This window comes from Solenopsis invicta, chromosome 11 (genome assembly GCF_016802725.1).
Source record: "Solenopsis invicta isolate M01_SB chromosome 11, UNIL_Sinv_3.0, whole genome shotgun sequence".
NCBI classification, from domain to species: Eukaryota; Metazoa; Arthropoda; class Insecta; order Hymenoptera; family Formicidae; genus Solenopsis; species Solenopsis invicta.
Window position 1 is genome coordinate 1,183,437 of NC_052674.1, and position 22,578 is coordinate 1,206,014.

General features: G+C 34.2%; 2 protein-coding genes across 2 annotated transcripts in view; both read left to right on the forward strand.

Moving 5' to 3' along the window:
• Window positions 1–22,477, forward strand: part of LOC105197001 (plasmolipin) — a 31,225-nt gene extending 8,748 nt beyond the window's left edge. The window contains exons 2-4 of the mRNA XM_026130773.2: window positions 18,334–18,501; window positions 19,869–19,976; window positions 20,056–22,477. Of these exons, the coding sequence (XP_025986558.1) occupies window positions 18,334–18,501; window positions 19,869–19,976; window positions 20,056–20,139 (360 nt within the window). The 3' untranslated portion in view covers window positions 20,140–22,477. The remainder of the gene's footprint in view (window positions 1–18,333; window positions 18,502–19,868; window positions 19,977–20,055) is intronic.
• LOC113003040 (dynein intermediate chain 3, axonemal-like) lies at window positions 8,703–18,327 on the forward strand. Its single transcript, XM_039454780.1, is given in 1 exon segment — window positions 8,703–18,327. A coding segment is annotated over 1 exon segment (3,060 nt). The 5' UTR covers window positions 8,703–14,467; the 3' UTR covers window positions 17,528–18,327.
• Window positions 22,478–22,578: the final 101 nt, after the last annotated feature.

Sequence of the window (22,578 nt, forward strand, 5' to 3'; positions counted from 1 at the left end):
GTCGCAACCGACGCGCGAAGCGACGCGGACGCGACGTGACGGCGCGCAGCGCGAAAATCACGCACCTATGAAGGGATTGTGAAACATTAAGTACAGCTATTTCGTGTCATTTAGCAAATGCATTGTACTCCAGAACAATTGCAAATTGCGTGCGGGGATTAAGAATGAATATCAATGATATGGAAATTACAGCTGTGCTGACGATAGCTCCGGATATAGCGTACGAGTCGGGTTTACGAGCGGCCTGTCGCCCAGATATCGCGAGATGAAGTAATCTCGCGGGCAATTTCACGATATATTCGCAGGAGAACCGTTTGATTTTCGTATCTCCCGATCTCCCGTCGCACGAATCTAAGAAAATACGCGGGACGATTCTCATCGCAGCGTGTATTCGTCCGATCGAATTACTGACCGATAAAAACTGCATGTTTGTTGATTTGCCGAAACATTTTGTGTTCTTACGATATATCGTAGTTTTACGTTATGTGTTATTAAAAAAAAATTTATCAGTTTGCTGCTTACGCAAGGAAAATTCAACAATTCCGATTAAAAATGGAAGAATTTAAATGTACAGTCACGCGAATGTGTCTCTATCGCTGCATATTATCCGATCGGATCACTTACTGATCGATAAAAACTGGACGTCCTTCTTCTTGACCTTGCGGGAGATTTGATATTTTTATTGCAGCTTACATCGTGTTATTTCTAAAAAAAATTCATTAGTTTTTATATTTACGCGTAGAGAAAACTTGATGGATACGACGGGAAGTTAAAGAAGTAGTTACTTTTATTATTAAGAAATTACTAGAAAAAGATTCCAGAATATTTTATTCTATAGTTAAATTTGTAAATAACTTTTAATTTTTATTTTAATCGACATATAATTTACGTAATTATGTATAAAAATATCTAGAGATTTGAATAATTGAAAAAGAGAAAACCATATGGTCTCTATAATCAAATTTCTCCTGACATAAATTATGAATTAATGAACGGTAATAGAACATGTATACACGGAAGGAACAATTTTGTTGAAGTATCTAAAGCTTTAAATACAGATTTGAAAATAATTTTAAACCTTCAAAATAATTATATAGGATACTCAATCTGGAAATGCTTGTTAAAATGTCGAAATTTTTACAGCATTGCTTATCGTGCAGCTTAAACGTCCACTGTAATTATTTTAATGATTCAACAGAATTATTTTCAGATGTGTATCTAACTAAATTTTTAGATATTTTAACGAAATCGTTCTTTCCGTGTACACTGACAATGAGAAGAAAATGATATTTGTGAGTATAATTGCATGATAAAATAATTATGGTTAAAAGTGTCATTTTTATAATTATTACTGCTGTAATAATAATAATAATAATAATAATAATAATAATAATAACTTTATGTTTATACTTTTATCAACTATGAAAACAAATGTACCGTAAGTTATGATAATTTCAAATATTAATGTCGTAAAGGATTATTTAGATAAAATATTCTTTTTTAATTAAATTAAGTTGAAATTAGTAGTAAACTTTCTCTTGAATTTTTTTTCGAAACATCTCTTTTTTTTAAGTATTGTAAAAAAATCCGTTGCACCTAGAAAATAATGATGATTCCTCAGTTATTTTCTAGTAACACGTACGATTGATGAAGAGAAATGAAGCGATACGAGAGTTCTTCCGAAAATCACGCAGAGAAATGAAGCGATTACGGAAGAGTCAGGCGCGGTGTGTCGCGCGATCGAGGCCACGATAGGGCCTGGCATTCCTATGACATTCTTATAATCCCGAATTTGTGTCCCGAGGAGAGTGCGACGACGACGACGACACCGGAGGAACCGGTTTTCGCCACCGCGCAGATTGGGCGTGCGTGCGTGCGTGCGTGCGTGCGTGCGTGCATGAATGCGTGCGATCAGAACGAAAACTCCGGTGGATTCGGCGCCGCTACCACACGCCTCACCTAGGCTAGAGATCACGCGCGATGACCATACATGTTCATCCTGGACGACCAGCACCATACGGAGTGTCCCACATACTCGGGCTGCCAGTGCGTACGTCGCGATGGCGGCGCGTCGCGCCGAGGCCGAGGCCGCGGCAACGGTATCGGGACGTCTCATTAAAGATTCAGCGTGTCCTTTAGCTCGACCGTTTCGCCGCGAGTTTGACGACAAACCCGTCCGTCGCTACCGGACGCCCGCGTGTCACGCCGCGCGGCCACGTCGCTACGCTCGAGGTGGAGTTGCCACGCCGCGCCGGTGTAAGCCCGCGCAACATCCCGGAAGAGCCTCACGAAAATACGCTCGCGATAATGAACGCGCCCGGAAGATGATTAATAGGTTGATCAACGACAAATTTTATCTCAGTATGACCGTTCGTTTCCCGCAAAAACCTCATTCGCGGAGACGTACACACGTTACTTAACCGCACGTGTCGCAATGAAAGAGCAATGAAGAGATCGTTACTACTTATTGGGCTTGTCTCCAACTGCCGGTTCTAATGAGTTGGTCTGATCTTTCTTCGGCACCACACGCGCATTTTATAGCTAATAACTGTTCGAATACCGTGCGTACGTCGCACAGAAATAGGGATCGAAGTGAGATATGACTCGAGTATGTACGTCTCTACGTCAGGCCGCATCGGTTTCTCCTAATTATCCCATCTCGAAACATTTAAAGAGGATGTACTATACTTTGATAATGATTCGTTTGCCGGTTAAACACGCTGAGAGAGGGGCGCAACGTCTGCGCAACAAACTCTCGCCATTTTTCTTTTTGCAATAAAATTTATATCGAGGAAGTTAATACGCAACTTTGTAGAAAGTTATCTATATGCTTATTGCGCGTTGCACAGTCCATTCATAAAAGCTCGCCTATTATGGAAAGTGAGATCGTGGATTGTACAATATCGTAGGAGGAAGTGTAGCCGTGCGCTCGAGTGCAATGTAAATAACGTTTATCCTTGACATTGGTACTCCATTAATATTTAGATTACCAGAAACAATTGTGTAACTCACGCTTTAGCTAAATTAGTTCCTGACTAGTTTTTCATTGAATCTAATTGCAACAAATTAAATTTTCGGGAGAGAAAATAGTTTATAAAAATCCAAATTTTGCGTAAAAAGAATTTATGGATATTATACGCAGATTTTGCATTATTTTGTGCATTTCTTTTTTTATTTTAATTTCTTTTTTTTTCGTTTAGATTGATATTTGATTTGAATATCTTTTGTCCGTAATATTTTTGCTATTTCCAATATCATAATGTACGATATATAAACAATTTTGTTGGATGATTGCTTTGCCGATCATCGGTGGATTAATATATTCATTAAGCTCAGTTGGCTCATGGCCAAATAGCTTATGTAGTTGTTACAAGCAGTCACTCACACACGCAAATTGGGTCACCGAATCCTTGGACTATAACAATTACTACCTGGGACCGTCATGGAATTGCGTGCGGAGTAAAGGAGAATTGATACAGTAATCTTCTCAGCGTAATACAAATGACGCGTAATAGATGTGGATGATAATCCATACACGTCACATTTATTTGCGTATTTATCTGTGTGCGTAAGTGGAAGTACAGTGTGCAAGATGAACATGAACCTTTTTTTTGCGACGAACGTCAGCGAGTGCAATTAATGGATCGTATGTTGGGTAATTCCAACATTCCTGTTTAATAATCCATTTAAAATTTTTCTACGAGATTATTTTTTACATACACGGATACTTGAAACAAAATCGCGAAATAAATCGAGAATACTTTGCAAAAATGCTTTAAACAAAAGTTGTATGATTTGAAAGGTGACAGATAGTGGTAAAATCAATTTTTGAAAAAAATAAATTTTTTTATATAAAGATCATGGCTATTTTTAAAAATGGAATGATTTTTATATGTAAAATTTTTTTTAAAAGCAATTATTTGTTTTCTTTACATCAACTGATTCTTATTTATATCAACTAAGTTTTATTATTTTTTACATAAATGTATTTTAATGCATTTATGTATTAGGATACTTATAAAAACAATTAATAATTTATGAGATACTCCATATTTTAGGTAGAAAAAGTTTAAAATAAAGTATAAAAGTATCAGAATAAAGTATAAAATATCTCGTAAATTAATGATTTTTCTATCTTAATATGTATCTTTACCTTCATACATATAAGAATAATTAGAGAAATTATATTATGTAAAAGATTATAATTTTATTTAAAAGTATGCTCTGACCTTTATATAATAAAAAATTATTTTTATCTATCAGATTGTTTTCAAGTTTTTTTAACATACTCTAGTATTTTGTTTCAAGTGTCTCACTCTGTATAAAATGTTTAAAAGATTTTTTTTTGATAAAAATATTCTACTATATTACGTCTAAAATATTAAACGTAACTTCAATAATTTCACAGCATGAGGAAATTCATTGCACGAGTTTAAAAATAAACTCAAAATTCCACGTTGAACGCAATATAATATTTATTTGACATAAGTGCCTTGGCAAATGTGAAACGAAGAGAATATGCAGGTGTCGCAAGTTATACCATTAATAATTTCTTATTTAATCCTCCACGTGTTTCTCAACCGATTTCTTAACTAGCCACGTTCTGTCTTCACATTTTCAATGGCTCTTCCTTTCCATTATGGCCTACAGAGAATTACGTTACGTGATGTATATAGAGTTGCATTTCCAGAAAGAAACTCGTTTTACGTCCGGTCTTATCATTTCCGGCCTCACCTTTTCTTGCTCGCGTACGACACGTAACAGAGTAATGGTCGAAGAATTCATGTTAAAATAATAAAATTTTTGCAAAAATCATCGCGCTCTTTTATATAAAATAAAAAAACAGTGATGATACATTTGTTGCAGTGAAATGCAACCTAACATTTCTCTGGCTTCGTTATCTTCGTAAACGGTCATTGTTTTAAGAACTTCTTCTTATCGTACGGCGGCAATAGAGATTACACGAGTCTCTTGAGAAAGTGTGATTTTAGATAAATGGATTATCGTGAACCGTTATCATGTTAATCACTGTTCCGAGAAATCTGCATAGATAAATTTTGATGAAACAATTTTTTAAGTGATTCAGAGATTAAAAGTAAATTAAACGTAGAAAGTATTGATGCGATAAATCGTAACTCGAGCGTAATGGCTTGGTAAACTATAAACACACCTCTTTTCCTGTTATATAGTACGTTATACCGGGAAACAGTTTCGGGTTCATCCGGTTATTGCTGAAATGGCCAGATCGATTTTATCGAAACAGAATGAGATCGCAATTAAATTTCAAATTTTTTTTGAATCTATTGACTTATATCACACTTTTTATCTACGTTATTAAATACACGAAAATTATATCTCAATGTGTACAATTGACGCACATCTGCATCAATTGATAATTGCTACGCAGAAAAATTTTTTTTTTAATAAAGAAAGAACATTTTCTTGAAACTATATATTTTGATGCAAACATTTGTTTGTTTTATTTAAGTAAAAATATTTAAGTAAATATTTTTATTACGTACTATTTTAAACATATAATTTTGTATTTCTACAATTTTTACATTTAAATATAATTTTGCAAATAATTTTGCTAATAATGTTATTGGATTTAATTAAATTGTTGTCTCAGGAAAAAGATATGATTATCTCGAATATAAAAATAATCTAATAGTAAATATTTTTTAGAAGCAAAAGAAAAAATTGTTTGATTAAATTATTTCTAATAAATATTTTAACTTAACTGCAAGTAAATAAGCTATTAAGACTCATCGAACAAATAATTTTTTTATTTTAAGATATTTTTCTTTGAATTTAATAATTACATTGATGCATTTAATATTCCAAAATTGCAGAAATTTGCGACGATATATGAGAAGAAACTTTTCATACGGTTTGCAGCGAGTGCTGCAAAGAGTAGTAGAGCCTCACGATAGCCAGCTGAAGCTGCAATTGCCTATCCCCCTTCCTTTTTTTCCTCGCCGATTAAAACACTTTCGCACGATGTAGTACGTACATAATATGTCGACCCACTTGAAGGGTTAATTTCGGTCAGGGTAACGCTCGTACGTTACTCTCGTGCGGGATAATCGGCTCTCATTAGCGGTGGGAAGCCGTCGTGTGAAAAGTGCTGTTGCGCGAGTTCCAACGTGCGGATGATGTTTGGACTAACGAAGATGCTAATGATGTTACGAAATTTGTAAACGATTCCCTGACCGTCCGTTATCTCGACGAAACAATCTGCTTCACGGCTATTTGTATAGATCGAGGCAAGGAATAACAGTCACGATTCGTGCCTTATAAAGCCCGTTACTTTCACGCTCGCGCAATATATAATAAAATGTTATTTTACAGCACTAACGTTAATGACTGTAACAATATGCTCTCGTAACTCTCGCAAATTATAAGCGTTGCTATTTAGCTGTGATATTTCGTTATTTATATTCGAAAGTTTGCGTGCCACTTTTTGGATTTGACAATCAAATGAGTATCAAAATTAAAGTCATTACTAGCTAGGATATAAATTTATAGTTGATACTGAGCTTTAATTAGAGTGCAGTTTGTGTGATACAACTGTCGATAAAATATTTTTTATCAGTAAAACAAGATGATTTGTAGCTAAAAGTTCTATTCTTTTATCTTTTTGAACAAATTTACACAAAATCTATTATATGTAATAAACATTTTAAGACCTCGTAGACGATGGAATCATTTTTGGTCAAAAAACGAATTGAAGAAAAAAAAAATAGTTGGATCCAAAGATCGGTTGATTTGACATGGAATGTCTTATATATGTAGATATATGTACGTCTATTATATTAAGTAATAAATTAAATTAAAATTGAAATTAATTTATAATAGGATTACATCAATTAAATAGCGAATTACTTCAATTATATTATCAATTAAATAGCAAATTTTGTTAATCATTATTGGATCTCATAAAAAAATAAAAACGTATAAAAGGCAAAAAAATCCAATAAAATCCAAAAAATCCACTGGGTTAGTCTTAAAAAAAAAACAGGTTTTTTAAAACTCTAATTAAGGATTATAATTGTGTAATAAAATAAATATCGCACCTCAAATGATAATTATACATGTTTGAAAACGTAGTACACAGTCTCATTTTGAATATGAGCAATTTCCGAGAGGAAGCTGCTCATTTCACTAGAAGGTCATTCTTCTTGATCGTACAGGAGGACGTGTGCACGATTTTCTGCTTCTCTATCCGTGATAGAGGGCAGAGGCCGATCGCTCGGGGATATCGCGAATTCCGATCGCCCACGTCCAACGAAAGCCCCCTTGCCGCGGATTATGCAATCACGTTGTCGCATTGTTATGAGATGTGGGGAAAGGGGGTACAACCCTCGTGCCATTATGTCCCATTCGGCGCGAGTAAAGTAGGCAGGCATTATACGCCGGCGTGCGTATCGGCATAAGTTATGCACCGCGCGGCAATTGCGCGCGCGGCGCGGCTTGTGCACAAGGACGGGCCGCGCCTCGCACACCGCGCTGCTCGAGACGGAAAGGAGAAAGACGAAAGCCGCGTGTATTCGGAAAACGACGTGAGAGGGAGACCGACGGTGGCCAGACCTCGTGTTTCGCACATACGTAATTGGACACGCACGCACCTGACAGCGTGCGGCAGCATTCTTCGCTCCGACCGACGTTTTATTTGCAATCGTCAGGAATGCCCGCCGCAGGCGCGTGTTTTAGGAATTCTTAGCGGATTTCCAGCGCTGCTATTCTCTCTGCGATTTTCAATGGTCTCTGCACGGCGAGATACATTTTGCGAACTTTGTCGTAAATTTTGGGAGCGAACGATGATTGACAGACATAACAACCAGGAATTCGACTTGTGTTTTATCCGCTTGGTGTTATTACTTGGTTTAACTTTGAGTTATGAGAATGTATGAGATTTTCGAGAGAATTTCACTGATAAAACTGTTCGTTGGCCATCCGCCAACGGTAAAGTGTAAATGGAACGTCCGGAAAACAGTCGTTTTGATTGTGAATGTGTTTTTTACAGCTCGCAACTTCCGGCATCTATTTCTAGAGGCGAAAGGTTGTAGTTTCGTTTACGAAATCGACAATATCGCGCCACTTTATCGACCTGTAGCAATAACACCGTGACTATATTTTCTCAGATTTTCTTTGCAGATTTTTCAAAGCAAAATTTTATGATGATTCATAGAATTAATCGACGTATGAATCAGCTTTCACGATTAAACACGATTAAACATAGGAATATATTACAATAGGTGCAATATACACGAGTATATTGATTTATAAGTGCTTACGTTGAATGAGCACTAGTGATAAATCTTGTAGAGGCTCTCACGATCTCAAGAAATTGCCTTATCTGCACATTCATTGAAACACTTTGAATATTGATAACAGAACAAATAATAATGATATCAGGAACTAAAAATACGTTTTTGCTTCTTATCTATTTTCCCATAACTATTTATGCATATACATGTTTAAATTTATTTTTAACTCAATTGTCAAGTTGAAAAGTATGTTTTTTATACAATGGAATAGACATGACTTTTTTTATTCATTACTTTTTTGTTATTTATATTTATTTATCTGCCGGAAATCCTAATAGCAGTAATAATATAAAAAATGTAAAAGTAAAAAGATATTTTTACTATAAATACATTAACTAAATTTAATTTGATTGTATTTCTTTTCTATTACAAAAGTTAATTTTTTCATTATTTATTTTTTAATGTTTTTTACAATAATTTTAAAATTATTCGAGTTTTAAGAAGATTTGTTTTGTTTATTTTTTATGTTTTATTATGCACTTTATTTTTGCACATGACATTTAACGTTTGAATGTCTTTTCTGCAATTTGTTTTGCATCAGATTTGTTTGCTATGAATTGCTGCAAATACACACGCTCGTGTTAGCAATTGTTGACTATTATTCCATTCTGCAATTTTAATGAGCAGACAGCCGCAAAAGATGACGAATCAAATACATGTACGGCAATCGTTGCTATTGAATACGATTCTCGCTCATTATCATTGCAACAGCTTCTAGTAATAAATTTTATTTTTATATTTAACATGATATTCATTACGATATTTATAAGACATGTAATTTTATATTTTTAATTTATATAACAATTTTTAATTCAATTAATGCTGTACCTAAAGGTAATAAATGTTGACATTTGGTAAGGGGGGTGAAGAATATTTCTGTATGTAAATATGTAGTAAATTTAATTGTTTGAAAAAATATGGTTTTTTTTTCGTTTCTTTCTTGAAATTTAATTTTTGTCGGAACTTCTCTATCAGTATATACGTAAGCTGTTTTAATCGTGTAAAGGCCTAGTAACACTATATTTCTATTTTCAATACACGACTTTAACATGTGGAGGTCAGCGCATATATCTTTTTACATCAATAAACTCGTGCTTATGCGTGCATCCTTATTTTAAATTTTCTCACACGATCGCAAATAATCCATCCTATCGCTTATAATATTAATCTTCTACAAGTACACACGTTTTATCGGTATCTTCCTAATACACTCGTGAATGTATCCAAATTTACTTTCCTTATCTTAAAGTAAGAAATCTAAAAAAAAACCGTGAAATATCACGAGAAAGTCACATCTGTCATTGTAGTTGAAGTTATTTTAATAAGCATTACCGAATATTTTATTTTTAATGAACTTTGATGCGAATAACGAACTTTGTGCGTCGTTTGATATTCTATTTTTTAGCAATAACTAAAAAAGGAAGCGACGATTTGTCAAAATCCTTGAAGGAGACATTTTGATTAAAAATGTTTTTTATAAAAAAAATTATAAAAATTGTTATTTATAGAAAAAAAGTCATACCTTAGAGCTGATACTTCCTTGCGAGACTTTCATGCTTGATATTCAACGATTTATTGGTCTTTCGTAACAAGATCTCGAGTTTTCTATCACCTATCCTTTTTAAAGATGAACCAGATAGATACTTATGGTGAACTCGGTCTACACTTATTGTTAGTGCACATTAAATGCTGCTATATATAAAATATCTAAATACAGTGACATATTACAACATACTCAACTTTAACAATAAAATAATACATGGATATTGTGTTAAATAGTTTAACAGTATAATTATTGGCTATTTATAAGTTTAAAAGATTTATCTGCTTTTACATTTAACTTTGTTAACTTTATGTACTTATAGCTTTTAATATACATTAATTCAGTGTGATAAAGTGACCGAATTCGCTGTTAGTTGTGGACGCCGTAAACTCGCGTGTGCATACAAGGAGTTAAATTTTATTTAATAATGTCACTTTTTACTCTTTATTTTACGAAAAATTTTATCAGAAAATTATTATAACACGTATAATATATTTCTTCTCCTCTTTCTATCTAATTTATTTTAAATTAATGTTATACTACATTATAAAAATGATTTATTTTATACGAAGTTATCTACAAAGTAAAGGAAAGGATAAAACGGAGGGGACAAGATATAAATTATGAATTTTTCTTATAGATGAAGGCTTCGAAGTAAATTGCATAATCCCGCGAGGCACGCAATATCTTTCTTCCTCGCTCGGTCATGTGCTATTTGAATTAATTAGTCAATGATGACGATAACGGATGGACGTGTCCGTCGTAGGCTGCAACCGGTGGCCGTTTAGTAACTGCATACGACCGGCGAATGTAGGTCACTGAGATTTCTCGTCGACGCACACCGGCAGGCGTTATCTCTACGCTAGCTTCGCATATTGGTGTAATTTTGCTTGTTTCGCATAAGCGAGCAGATCCTCGTGAAAACATATGCGTCTTTCTTGACATCGTACAGACGTGCCATTGTGGACACGTAGAATGAATGTAATTTCCTTTCCTCTCCGGGTTCGTCGGCTCTTCCTCGCGATTGTTACGATGATAACCACGAGCAGTTTATCCTGATAAATTAAACCATACATACAAAATTTTATCATATAATTTTGCATAAAAATTATAATTTGCAATTTTATAGATACATAGATACGAAAATGGATGTAGGAGTATTGATCTTTTATAAAATATTGATAATTGTGTTTGCACAATTAATTTCGAAATAGTTTTTTTGATCAAATTATAACAATACGCCGAATCTTGGTGGCATATTTGCAAAATTAAATTCGAAAAAAAATTGTTTAATAATTGAACAAATATTTTATCTGTATTATGTATAAAAAATTTAGAAATATAATTGCTCCATATACATTTTACGAAAATACATAATTATTCCTAAACTATAATGTAGAAACCTTGCAATGTTTTATACAATAACCTACTATGAGCGGGAAGTGTATCAACACGTTTAAATTGAGAAAATAGCTAACCGGTTGAAAGCGGATTTTAGTACTCAATAATAATTTCCTAGGTAAATTTATATACATTTACAAGTTCCCCCAAACTGCGCGCCGCATGTTTGTCGGACTTTAAACTTTTACGAAATATTTTATGTAATATTATACGTTTAGCATGGCAACATTTAAAATGAAGAATCATAAACGACTTTTGAAATAATTGTGAAATATGTTTACGTTGGATTTACGAAGTAGAATTAGACCGTCTATCCTTTTGCATCGCGTTTATTATAACGAAAATGATGCGAGTTACATCCGTCACGCAGGACTTTCTTCAAAGTAACGAGAACAAAGGAAGTGATTGCTGTGAAAGAAAAATGCACTTCGCGATGTCATCAATATCTTTTATCTAAAGTGTAAACGCATTGACACTATATACATATAATAGATCGATTTATCCACCGATACTCCTACAGTTTATACTTCAAACTTAGATTTATTCCACATTTTTGACACATATTATTTATATATTACAAAGAAAATTTATATCAACAAAGTTGCTGCGCGGTGTATTATCTTAGCGCGAAAATTTTGAAAAATTTTCGTAAATTTATGACATTATTATGTACACATATATATTTGCACAATGTGTCCCTATCGGGAATTGTGTTACGCTTAAAATGCATAAATAATTTAAATACTGAGAAGAATACACTTATCGCGGCATGAAATTTCATAGTTTGGATGCGTGCAGTAGCTGCCGGACGAGAGATAATATTTGAAAGCAATACCTGTGCATTACCGTAGATCGCGTTTCAGATGATCATCGCGTAACTACGCAGATATGGTCACTGCGGATATATGTATCTTCACGCGTGAATCATGCCTCTAGCTCCATGTGCCTTATTAGAGAAACTCTGCCTGACCTCTTCCCCCGCACTTGTGCCCATATAGCGCGACACGAATGTGTATATAACGTCCGATATAATGTGATCACACATCGATGATGAGGAAAATATCCTCCTATACGCGCTGCTATTTTTAGAAATGAATTGAATATCCGTAGTCTCCGTTTTTCTTGAATATACTTCATGTTTGACATTTGCGTTGCGTAATAATAACAACTGATATCTAGAGGATCGTGGCGCGCATAAAAACGTTCGTGTTAATTTTTATTACAATTGCGGCAGTCTCGTGTGATAATATGCAGAAACGAAGTCAAAGTAAGAAAATCTCAAATACTTCTCGTGTGCTTGTTACAATTAACGTTGCTCTATACAATAATTTTAAAGAAATGTTTGTTCGTCGCTTTCGACATTAATTACGCCCAGCTGAAAATTATGAGTCGTTTGTATTCGTATGCTTACCGTCGTGTGTTATATGCGTACCGCATCATTACGTCATGCATCACATATTTAACGTAATGATTATAACAAGGCATGCGAAGTGTAGCTTAATTGCGTCTATTTAGGCTGTAGTGCGGAATTAATGAATTGCGAGTTAAACCGCGCGATAACTTGTGTTTTATAGTTCTTTATGTCTATTTTAATTTATTTTTATTGCGTTTATTGTGGAATTTGACAATATATATTCCTTTACGTTTTACTTGAGATTATTCTGCAGTTTATCGATAACATTTTATCATATCCTTATTATCTAAAAGATTATTATCTTGAAAAGTTCAATAAACTCAGACGCTTTACTGCTTTTAATTACAAATACTGAAAATAATAACAGTATATATGTCTTTTCGAAATATGTGTTAATAAATTTAATAAACTTAAATAGCGTTGTTAAATTTTTCTTTTAAATAAATAACGCAAGCTTGTTCTTTAATCAATTTTAAATAGATTTTTAAATTAAAATCTTGATAGAAATTTAATTTGAATTGTTATTGAAGGTTTAAAAGTTAAGAAAAATATTTGTGAAGATAATAAGTTGAATATTAGAATGCAAATAACATATAAGAGATAAAAAGTTCTATCTTTTGGTTGAAGCGGATCTTGATTAATAATATTTCTATATCAATTATTATTATATATTCAGAAAAAAATTGGTTGAAAAACTAAAATACTTAGTCCAATATGTTCAACTAAATATTGAGTTGATTTAATTGATTCAACAATTTACTAGCAGAAGAAAAGATATAATTTATTCATGTCAATCATTAAAATATTTTGATGAAAAATTAATCAAATTAACTCAATATTTAATTAAATGTGTCAGACTAAATATTTTAGTTTTTCAATAAATTTTTTTTTAGTGCATACATTTTTCAATTATGCAAAACACAATCGTAAACGAAGCTAGAAATATTATCTCAAATTAAAATCATCATTAATTTTATTAATGACTTTATAACCACCTTTAAAAAACTGTAAAGAGTTTATTGCGAAAAATATTACCCAATAAAAAAGTATTGGAGAAGATATTGGAGAAGAGATATGACATGTGATCAAATTTTTATTAAACAACTTATTAAATCGACATATATCAAATAAATCGATAGTCATAATTTCTGTAATATTTACATTGCTCTATCTTGACTCTTGCTTTTCTCTTTTGACCGGGTAGAGTTCAACATGTAACGAGACTCGCAAGTTAAAATTGTTGTCTTGTGCGATGTACGCACGGGTGACTAGAAAACACATTAAAGCGAGAAACGCGTATTACACGTTCTTTGCTTTAGTGTGTTTTCTAGTCACCCGTGTATATTTAGTGACAAGGCAGCCGCTTAAGTCAGTCGCTCGCAAAAGGTCAACATTGATCACACCGTCTATAAGCGTGCCGCATTATTGCCGCTAAGAACTTAAAAGTAAAGTGCTGTACGGCTAAGGCGCTTACGACTTGGCGGTATAATAAATGGAAGTAGCGACTGCCGTTCGTAACGGGCCATATTAATAAAAGATTGCATACTTTTTGAGGCGTAAAGCCGTCTCGAATATGATTGCGGTAAACAAAGAAGAGCAATACCAATATTGTAACATAAAATAATGCTAACGTTGCAAAAATATGATACGTGATAGCGTGGAAAAAATAATAGAGAAATCTATATGCAATTCTAAGAAATTTCACGTAAGTCTCGCGAAATCGCGTCGAATCTACCGCTACAGTTGCAAAGAGAATTTCTTGGAAACCGTATTCGAGGAATGGTGTCGTTTGATCGATGCTTGGAACCGTTCACAGTTGAATTTGCTTTCCGAGTGGCCGTCACGCGTTACGGAGCCACGAGAATAATGTCGAGGAAAGGGGTTAAGTACCGATCGAATTGGACGCTGCACGACGAAAATATCGAAAATGTGGAGCATGTGTGCCTCGATCCCGAGATTCAGCGAGAACTGGGTTGCTCGGTCGGCGAGCATGTGTTTCTGGAATATCCTTGGGCCTACGTGTCGCGAGAGACTGTTTTAAGGTTCGCCAACGTCGCGGGCTCGTCGTTAGAGCCGTATCGTGATAGGATCGAGGCTTACAGCGGCGATACTTTCCTTGTGGGCTATTCGTCCACCGAGTTAACCGGTCGCGATTTCATGATCTGTTTAACACAGGACGCGAGGTCAACTGTAGCGAGGAGGAACGCCGACATCAGCAAGAAAATCCGGAGCGAAGTTATTCAGAGGATCAGGAAAACTGGCAGGTTCTGGAAATCCCTCGGAAGCGAGGAGGTACTAGACGAGGGCTTGGTTACAAGCTCAAGAGAGTTCTTCGAGGTGGAAGTGTATCTTCCGATCAAATCTTTAGGTCTGAACCGGAGGCTCTGTGATAGATCTTCGGAAGGGTCTTGGGACAGCTATGTAGAGTTAATTCCACATGAGAGATTTGAAAATATCGAGAGAAAATGCGTCTCTAAAATGATTCAAACACACTTTGAGCCGCGGGAAGTCGAAGTTCAAACCTATCCTGGTTATCCTAAGAACGTCTGGACCCAATACGTTTACGAGGATACCCTGGGATTGCAAGTTGATGATGTCGAATCGGAGGAGAAAGAGACAGAGGAAAAGAAATCTGCCGAGGAGAAATCCGAGAAAGAGTCAGAAGAGAAGAGGACTATCGAGGGTTCGAAAGAGGTGTCCGAGATCGACGCGGATCAGAAGCCGGTGGAGAAGGGCCCATTGGAGCTTTTTTTGGAAAGTCGCGTCCAGGAAATGCTCGAGGCCGTGTGTTACAATACGGTCGTGAACGTGCACGTGGACGACATCGAGACGCTTGCGCAGCGAGAGTTGGAAATAACCCGACCGCGAGATGAGATCACTTGCGCGGAACGCTTCTCTCTCATCGACTTGCGCTTCACGGCAGGCAAGGTCATCTCCGATGCTTCTTGGCATCCAGACCTCGTCGGATATGTGGCTGTTTCTTATGTTACCGCACTGTCGCTTGAGATTGTTCGATCCACGTCGAGCGTCGAGCGTGACATTGTATTGAAACCGGAACCGACAGCGTTGCTGTGGTCGCTCGCCGATTCTCTCCGGCCTCGGCTGTCATTATGGTGCTGTCAGAAAATCTACTGCATTTCCTTCTGCCCGATGAACGGTGACTTCATAATCGGCGGTTCCGCGTCTGGTCAAGTGGTCGTCTGGAATATTCACGGGCAAATAGAAAATCGAGATGCCGAGGCTCGAGCAGACGTTGAGCTCGACTTTTCGACTCGGGACACTGTTTCTATTACTTTTGCCTCCGTGATATCCGATCGGGATCACTCGCACGAGTTGCCGATTCATCGAATACAATGGCTTCCTGACAATTATAGGATAGAGCCATCTGGAAAACTGACGAAACTGTCCACTAGCTCGAGCTGTCAATTCCTGACGATTTCCGAAGACGGAATTGTTGCTATCTGGGATCTTCTTAGATACTCCGTTACTTCTCAGCTAAAGAGCGATCGCGATGACGTTAACGGTATTTTTTGACCAACGTATCGCTTGGACGTTCGGCCTTCCGAAAACCCATCTTTCACACCTCTTTACTTGTGTCTTTCGTCCATCAATGCTTTTCGAGAAAGTGATAGGCGTCGTAACGAATTAGATTGTACGGATGTCGACTTCACGAAGAGATTGTGGATCGGTACGGCGCAGGGACATTTCGCCTGTTGCACCTGGGAGGGTCAGATGTTCGACGTAGAAACGTCCGGTTTAGAAAAGTGCAAACTTCTTAATTCCTCGTCCGCACACGACGGTCCCGTTGTAGCAATTTCCCGATCGCCGCACCTTTCGGACGTTTTCCTGACAATGGGCGGCCACGTCTTTGCCATTTGGAAGGACGATTATTTAGACCTTCCTTTGTTCAGACGGAAATCCGATTGCGTGTACACCGCGTGTTGCTGGAGTAATCGACCGGGAATCTTCTTGATGGGTACTAGTTTAGGCGATCTAGAAATTTGGGATATTAAAAGGAGAGTAAACAAGCCGGTGTTCATGCAGACTATTTCTAGAAAACCGATAACTCTCTTATCGCTTCCAGAGTCGCGTAAACACGGTTGCAAGCTGATCGGCGCTGGTGATTGCAACAGTGCTTTTCGCATTTTTGAAGAACCAACGGAATTTGAGGATGATACGGTTGAAAGGATGGATTGGTTTGAGGAGTATATATGGCGAGAAGTGAGAAGAAAGAAGATGTTTTCTTCGTGGCAGAAAGATTTTCTTCAAAATGATGCGACAGTCATCGCTAGAAGGCAAGCGAGGGCAGACGAAGAACATAGATTGAAACTTGATATGGCAAGGCAGAAACTTCAGAAAGAACATGAAGAACGATTAAGATTGGAGGCTGAAGAAGAGGCACGCAAAATACCGAAATCTAAAGACACTATATGGAAACTGCGTCAGCAGAAAAGGATGAAGAAAGTTCTTTTAGAGAAGAAGAAGTTTCAGCCACGGGAATTACAGGAGAAGAGACTGCCGTTGGTCCGTTTAGCTGAAGAGAGGAATCTAAAAATGATTAAAGCAAAGAACGAAGTCGCTCTTCAAGATAAGCATTTCGATAACTTTGTGTCTCTCAAATTTCCAGAATATTACGATCTTATAGAAAAAGACGAGATCTTGGAAGAGAAACGTGAGATGGATGAAGAACGTGTAGAGGATGAAGAAATGATAGATATATATCTGCAAGAGTTTTATAAAGTCAGGGACGAGGCGCGAAAGATAATAGCGGAGAAACCATATTGTCCAAAATTTGATTGGAACATTTGTGTGAAAGAAGGAAAGAAGAATGATGTATGAAGAATAACAAAGTATAAAAATACAAAGTATGAAGAATGTATAAATGTATAAATAAAAAGACTTTTCTGAAATGCTCTTTTGTGAAGACAAATGGCTACCGTTTCAATTTTGTATAATGGTAATTTGGGTTGTAAACGAGTTGATAAGATAACATAGATCAACAACTGCTCAGAAATTCCTTGGAGCAATGAATTACGTAATAACTACAACGCACATAATTGTATTGAAATTTTAAAGATTATATTATAGCAAGCATATAATATGTAATGTAAGATAATATATATATATATATATATATATATATATATATATATATAAGAGTTATATATAAAGACAATATTATTCTAAAGAATAATATTAAAAGCAAAGGACAATATATTAGAACAAAATTAAGCATTAAAAAAATAATTCATGTTAACATACGTGCGAGAGTTAAATCCCTACAAGTTGAAGGATAAATTAATCCGTTCAAAATAAAATCAGTCAGATTTGTTCCTCTAATTCTGCAATAATTGATTCAACTAAAATAACATGACTAATTTACTTTTTTACTGTATCAAATACTTTACTCCCGTTAAAACAAGTTGAAGCAATAAATAATTGTACATTTTTAAAGACTTATTAAATAGTTACAAACGAATATTAAACAGTATCTAAAGATGCGGTAAAAATGCTATTGGCTGCGCGCGAACGCAGATTTTCATAATTTGTACGAAAAAACTGTTCCTATTATTACAATTGTTAAAATTTTTAAGTTTATGTTAATCACACAATAACGATAACAAAGGCATTTGACATTTTTCCAGGTTCTGGGCATAATATGCATGGCGTGCGCATCTCCAGCGTACATAGGTGCAACGCACTGGTTTCTGTTCGTTGTGGTAATATGCTTCATATCCACGATCATATGGTGCGCTATATATCTATATTCTCTCCGAGAGGCACTTAAGTTGCCCATCAACTGGATTCTAACTGTAAGTGTGAAAGAAAAAAAATCTCTAAACAAAGAAATTGCTAAAACGGAACTTGTACGTTTAAATTTTCTTTTGTTTACACTGCATTGTATTTTTGCGGAAGTTTATTTTCACATTTAGTCAATTTAAAATTTATCTAAGATAGATAATTTGATTTTTCGAAGTCTTTAGAGAATTGATGTACATTTTCGAATACATTACATCATTGATATTGTATCCCAATTATTATAATATTTTTGTGAAAATTTTTGTATTCAATGTTGCTTCTATTTTTTATAAACATGTCAGGGTTGTTGGAAATGATCAAGGAAAATAGGGAAAAGTCAGGGAATTAAAACATTTTTTAATCTAAAATAAGATTACTAATGTTATAATAGTAATATCAGTTTCTAAATTTTAAAATTATTTAAGGAAGTGTTATAAATATTTTTTATAATTTTTTAGTTTTGCAGTGAGCGATTTGCAGAAAGCTATTAACAATTAAAAAAAAAACTCTACTATCTTGACTTTTACAAAGTATTATTATTATTATTATGCGGTAATATTATTTATTATTATTTGTTAATAACGTTTTGCAAATTGTTCACAACAAATTTATAAAAAATTACGCAAAATATCTATAATGTTTTAATAATTCTTTTTTTTTAAATATTTTTATTACAAAAGATATCTTATCTTAGTTTTGCATACAAATGTTGAACATTTTTAAATTATATAGTTAAAATAAAATTTTTATTAATAGGACCGTACTTAATTAGAACAAAGTATTTTAGTGATGATTAAATTTCAACAACCAATATATAAAATAAAAACAAAATATTCACGTATTGAATTAAAAAATCAAGTCAATTGATCGATTGTTGCACAAAGAGAAGAAACTAATCCTGTTCAAGTTGTAGATGATTTGGAATAGAAATTAGTAAAAAAAAATCATTATTAAGATGCAAAATTTTTATCGAGAATATTTCAAACTATTAAAAGAGCAAAAAAATGTCGAGAAACCCAAAATTATGTCTAACAGAATTTAAGAAATTGCAGAAAAATAAATACTCTTACAAGTGCAAGATTAAAGTTTATTGCATTAAAAATACTTTAAAAAGTATAGTAAAAATTAGATTTTATTTTTTTTTGTTATTTTATTTTTTATTGTACATTTTGTTTGTAATTAATAATTTTTAGTATTTCTGTCTTTGTTTCTACTCAGTGCTTCTTTCAGTCAGGAATTTCTTCAAAAAGTGATCGAAAAAATCAAGAAAAATCAGGAAATATTGTTTTTGTTTCGCTAACAATTCTATATGTAAATGTTTATTGTTAATATTAGTTTTGAAATGTGACGTACGTTCGAATAAACTTATTATATTTTCCAGGAACTTCTAAATACGTCTGTCGAAGCCGTACTCTACATGATCGCATTCATCGCACAATTGTCGGCTTGGAGCGCATACAGAAATGCATCATCGAATATCGCTGCTGGGGTGAGACTATTATGACATTTTTAAAAATTAAATACAATAATTGTTGATGTTATTTAAACACAATTGATATTGCTTATAGGTATTTGGAATCTTCAATACCATCGCATACGCTGCCGGAGCTTATTTCCTATACGTCGAATGGAAGAGCACTAACACGCAATGAACACTGTCTACAGTCTACAGAGGACAAGCCAGGTACCTGAAGAGCATGCAGCAACAACAACAATTGCCGCGATCAGACCCGCAACTTCTCAGCGTCCGTCCAAGGAAATTTTGGCATGGTTCCAAGATTATGCTCGGCAAGAGAGTCAGCACTGGGAGGGACGGCTTGAAACTAGTCCGGCGTGATCCTCCTCAGATCGTGTGTAGCTTAAAAAAAAAGACTCTGTACCTACGTGCCTTAAGATTAGTTACTTGTCGTGATCATCGTCGTTAGAACGGAACTCGGTATCGCGTCGGAAAGGGTCAACGAAGTCGCAAAAGCGAACAGAGTATTACATTCGAGATACCTGCCTGAAGACAATAATGTTCACGAAATCGTGCAATTTTACCTGAGAAATTATAACACAGAAGTAATCCAAAAAATAATCTCGACGTCTATTTTAAAATTATTTTAAATGTAGAAAAAATTTTCTGTCATGTAAGTTCCAGTAATCTCGATATGGGTTATTTGAATATTACATTTGAATATTAATCTGCTTGTTATAATAAAGGAATTAATATCTTTAAATATTATTAGAAATAAGTATCTTTAGATAAAGATAATCTAGGAGATAAATTATCTTTCGTGGCTGAAAATATTTATCTTTTAGTTTTTTACATTATTTCTTTGTGTTTATTAATTTATCTAAGATTTTTAATTAAGAAAATTTATCATTTTACCTATACCGTTTTTATTTAATATTACATGCAGATGATGAGGTAATCTATTACACATGAAACTGGCGTCATTTTGTTTGTATTACTTCGATCGTATAATCCTTTGGCAAACGACAAGATAAATAGTTTTAAGAGACCTTCGTATATCAGTGTGCGGTAAGTTTCCGAAGGGCTACCATTAGCTTTTAATCGGCACAATTCAATGCACGCAAAGACTCGGTGTTTTATAATCTAAGGCTACCTTAGCGAAGTTTGTATTGAGTGATCTTCGTCAGTAATTATGAGAAATGTCAATTCACTTCTTACTGTCCTGACGGATTAACTTGTCGCGCAATAGATATAAGTGCGTGAAACGTTATTTTCTAACCGTACTTTTGCGCACTCTCGCGAGATCTTATTTATATACACACATATATATATATTTCTATACATTATATATATATATATATATATATATATATATATATATATATATAGCTATGACATAGGTATATATATTATATATACATATATCTTTTCTAGATCGGATACAGTGTAATTTCTTTTTACATTCTCTTTCATTTTCATGTAAACCATATACAGATATCACTCTACTTACGACGGAGTTACGCTCTAAGACTTTGGTAGTAAATCAAATTGATCGTAAGTTTAGTAGCAATATAATGTTAAGTGCGTCAAACTGCAATTAATGCTATATATCGTTTAAATTGATTTATTATTGGTATTATTTTATATAGATAAAACACATATTATTTGTAATTATTATATTTTTAAAATGATTATAGTTTTCTATATTTAAAAAATAAAAAATAAAATTATTATTCTTGAAGAATATAATTTTTAATATAATATTTGCTATTATTAAATTAATATTTAATACAGATTTAACTTCAACAAGTGAAAAACACAATACTATTTCTTCTTAAAGAGATAACTTTTAATATAATAGTTGGTATTATAAAACTAATATTTAATTAGCTCGCATGTTAATCAGTTTCGTTATAATCTACTAGTTCATTTTTAGTTAATATCATGTCGATCGTAAGTCTGAAATTTCGTAAGTTGAAGTGGTCGTAAGTAGAGGGATACTGGATTAATTAAGGGAGCTTTTTGTCTCGATGGAATCGGTTATGGATATAGCTTACGTTTTTTTTGTTATGTTTTATATCTACAGAAGTTTATGTTCTCAAAAATTTTTGCCTTTGCATGTCCCTCGATAGCGTTTTTGGATCATTATTGCCGCGTGATAGTGCCGATGCGATTAGCTGAAGCTAAAAGTGGACGTTACGTTGGCAATTAAGATTATGCCACTCTTCTTGTTATCATCTATTGAGAGGATGCATTCACTTACTTGTCTCTCCCACTCATTCGTTATTTCTCAGCCGCGTCGACAATTACGCATTTATCTTCTGAAAAGTCGTTCGTTCTCAACATTGTTATATGTTCATTTATATGTAGCACTATTTGCCGCGCAACCGTAATTGATTTACGCGCACGGTGATATATACATAATATATATACATATATCTACGTTCTCAAACATTTTTTTTTAATTTTTGAAGTTTATTTATTTTTAAGCTATGGATGCTATACATAAATAAAGAAAAATTAAAGGTCGTTGAGCACGGATGTTTCTTTATCACAAATTTTATCCTTTCACGTTATTTCTATCGATCGAAACATATGTATTCGTAAAACCTATATTGTAACAATTTTTTTAATC